The sequence below is a fragment of the Daktulosphaira vitifoliae genome, unplaced genomic scaffold (assembly GCF_025091365.1).
Source record: "Daktulosphaira vitifoliae isolate Bord-2020 unplaced genomic scaffold, ASM2509136v1 Scaffold_514, whole genome shotgun sequence".
NCBI classification, from domain to species: domain Eukaryota; kingdom Metazoa; phylum Arthropoda; class Insecta; order Hemiptera; family Phylloxeridae; genus Daktulosphaira; species Daktulosphaira vitifoliae.
The window spans coordinates 1-3224 of record NW_026100079.1 but is presented as its reverse complement, the minus strand read 5'-3'; the positions used below and the strand labels follow the sequence as shown (position 1 = coordinate 3224).

The 3224-nt window shown below is 24.7% G+C and overlaps 1 protein-coding gene across 1 annotated transcript in view; it reads left to right on the top strand.

The window, feature by feature from the left end:
• Positions 1 to 2705, top strand: part of LOC126909539 (uncharacterized) — a 4704-nt gene extending 1999 nt beyond the window's left edge. The window contains exons 3-4 of the mRNA XM_050691975.1: positions 1975 to 2048; positions 2122 to 2705. Of these exons, the coding sequence (XP_050547932.1) occupies positions 1975 to 2048; positions 2122 to 2406 (359 nt within the window). The 3' untranslated portion in view covers positions 2407 to 2705. The remainder of the gene's footprint in view (positions 1 to 1974; positions 2049 to 2121) is intronic.
• Positions 2706 to 3224: the final 519 nt, after the last annotated feature.

Sequence of the window (3224 nt, the reverse complement as noted above, 5' to 3'; positions counted from 1 at the left end):
CACTTTTTTTCAAGTCTCACCGAACGGATTTTTTTCAACAATACGTCAAAAGATAACAAATCGTATCTATTCGAAGACATTACCTCCAAAAAAATTTAAAATTTAAAAATCCCTAATTTTCGAAATTTTTTCAATTTTTTTACTAAAAACTGCCAGAACTTTTTCAAAAATGGACGAATCATTATAGTTTTTTTTTATATAGATGAATGAATCATTAATGAATGTAATCATTACTTATCATTTGATATATTGTTTTCATAAATCTGACCATTTCCCTGCCCAAAGGAAGAGATTTAATATGACCACTTTTTTACAAAAAATTAACTTTTTCAATTTAACTTTTGAATATGTTCTGGAAGGTCTGACACTTTTATATATATCTTAAATTAAAGTTAATGATTACATTAACTTTATTATGGAAAAAAGAAATTTCGGACTTTATTTTGCCTTCATGGTGAAAATGGCTACCGAATGCTATTTTCATGTGAAAATGTTGAATATTATATTTTACATTTTTAACTTTATAATGCTAGAACTTTTTGAAAAGTGTATGGATCAATTCAATTTTATCATGAGAAATACTATTTATATACTTCTCTCATTTGACCTATTTTTTATTTAAATTTGACGATTTCCCTCTATACAAAATGTAGTTCAAACCTTTAAATATGCGTATAGATAGTAGAACTTTATCAACTTAACTTTTGAAAACAGCACAAAAAGTTGAAAAAAAAAGTACATTTTTTCTTCTGGCCAAAGTTCCATGTAGTTTAGTGTATTTATTCATAAGTAACAAACAGTTTTTATTGTAAAGAATTGCGTTAAGCCATTTAAATTTTTATGCGTGTTAAAAGTAACGAGGTATACAACAACTTTATTATTTTTCTAATTCCTCCGTATAAATTACAATATTAAATTATTTAATATCATTTGCATGCTAAATTTAATTACTATGATTATTATTTATTCATATATTATATTTTTAAATTAATGAACCACTAATCTGGATATAATAAAGGAAATAGGAGTTATTGTTGCTTTTGTAATTATACACAAATTTCTTAGAATTAAACATTATCTACAGATTTGCATCGAATCGTTTCTTATTATAGTAATGTTAATCACTGTTAGGTATCATCTATACTTTCCCCGTCCATACTTTGCTTCAACCCTACTGTGCTACCGTTTTTTATACTTATTTTTTTAAAAAAAATATTAAATTGATGATGTTTAATTTTCAATTTTTTTTTTAATCCTGTTGTGGTTTAATAATACATTATATCGTCCAGTAGTTTAGTGACCCTTGTTTTTCTTATTTTACAGCACCATAAAAGTTACAAAATTTTTATTTTGTGGCCCAATTATTCGAATTTTGAAGTGAATCTTTTTTATAGATAGTCCGAAAAATACGATAATCGAGCGTCATGATCGGCCACGGTTGGCTGTAAAGTATATTTTACATTATAATTTAATTTATGAAGTTTCAGTTTATCCGCGCATACTCNATTTTACATTATAATTTAATTTATGAAGTTTTAGTTTATCCGCGCATACTCGTAATACGCAAATGTTTTCTTTTTTATGATATGTGTAACCTTTCAACATAAATAAGAAGTTATCCTAATTTTTATTAAAAAATACAGCATTATGCAATTCCGAACAACAAAAGTTTACAAATGTTATACTGTGTAACTGAATTTTTCTTATATTCTAAAATAATACTAAAAATTTAATTTTCTTTGAAATAGAAAAATTATTTTATTAACGTATTTTCATTAAATTTTGCAAACCTAATTTCTTTAAACACCCTACAACTGATTTTAAAAAATACGTTTAGTAAATTTGAATGTAATAAGATATGATAAAAATTATTTCTTGAAATATATTTTTATATTTTCATTATGTTTTGAGAAAAATTATTAAAAAAACATGAAATTTTAAATACACTATATTTAAGATATTCATATTTTATAGATGAAAAAACTGTAAGAATTTTCAAGATTTTGAATTTTTTGGTTAAAGTTAATAAGACAAGCGATAACAAAAAAGTAAAATCACATAATAATTAGTTTATTAGCCTTTATATATAACTTATTTATTAAATTATTTTTTATTCTTTAGGTTGAAAAACTTGGTATAAATGAGGTTCAATTAATCTCAAATAAATTCAGTAATCTTGATACAGACAACGATTGCTTGATAGATAAGGAACAATTCATTACATTGATTGACTATTATGTTTCTACTGTAAACATAACTATAAATTTATTTAAAAATATTCATAATTATTTACATACAAGATACATTGTCCAGGATTTTTTCTCTCTACCCAAAAATAATAGAGCTCACAGTGATTTTGAAAAAATAACTAATAAAATCATAAAAATATATGCACACGAATTATGACCAAAAATATTCAGTGTTCCTCACAATAATTTTACATATATTTTTATTCTCAATTTTTAATAAATCTCACAACAAGAAAATTATAGTTACGTTAACTTTTCTGAATTAGAACTTAACCAACTTTATACAGTGCATTTTATTAAATATACTACCACTCATTTTTCGTTAAATAATGATTTTTTCATAAAAGAGTATAGAATAAAATTAAATTTTTTAGCTTTGATGCGAAGCTGAGATGGTATTAATTTTACTACGATGTTTTTAGCTTCGATGCGAAGCTGAGAAGGTATTGGTTTTACTATGATGTGTTTTTTNTTTTAGCTTCGATGCGAAGCTGAGAAGGTATTGGTTTTACTATGATGTGTTTTTTTTTTTTGTGTCTGTTACCACTTTTTCTCAGCTCTCACCGAACGGATTTCTTTCAACGATACGTCAAAAGATCACAAATCGTATCTAGTCGAAGACATTACCCTTCAAAATTGAAAAAATTCCCCTCGTTCCCCGTAAATGGGGGAAACCTCCAAAAAAATTATAAATTTAAAAATCGCTAATTTTCGAAATTTTTTAAATTTTTTTTACTAAAAACTGCCGTAACTTTTTCAAAAATGAACATATCAATATAACTTTTTTTTTTATAGATGCGTGATGTCTTTACTTATCATTTGGTATATTTTTTTTGTAAATCTGACTCTTAACCTGCTCACAGGGGAGGATTTAAAATGACAACTTTTTCACATAAAATTTACTTTTTCAACATAACTTTTGAAAATGTTCCGGAAGATCTGACACTTTTATATATATCTTAAATTAAAGCTAAT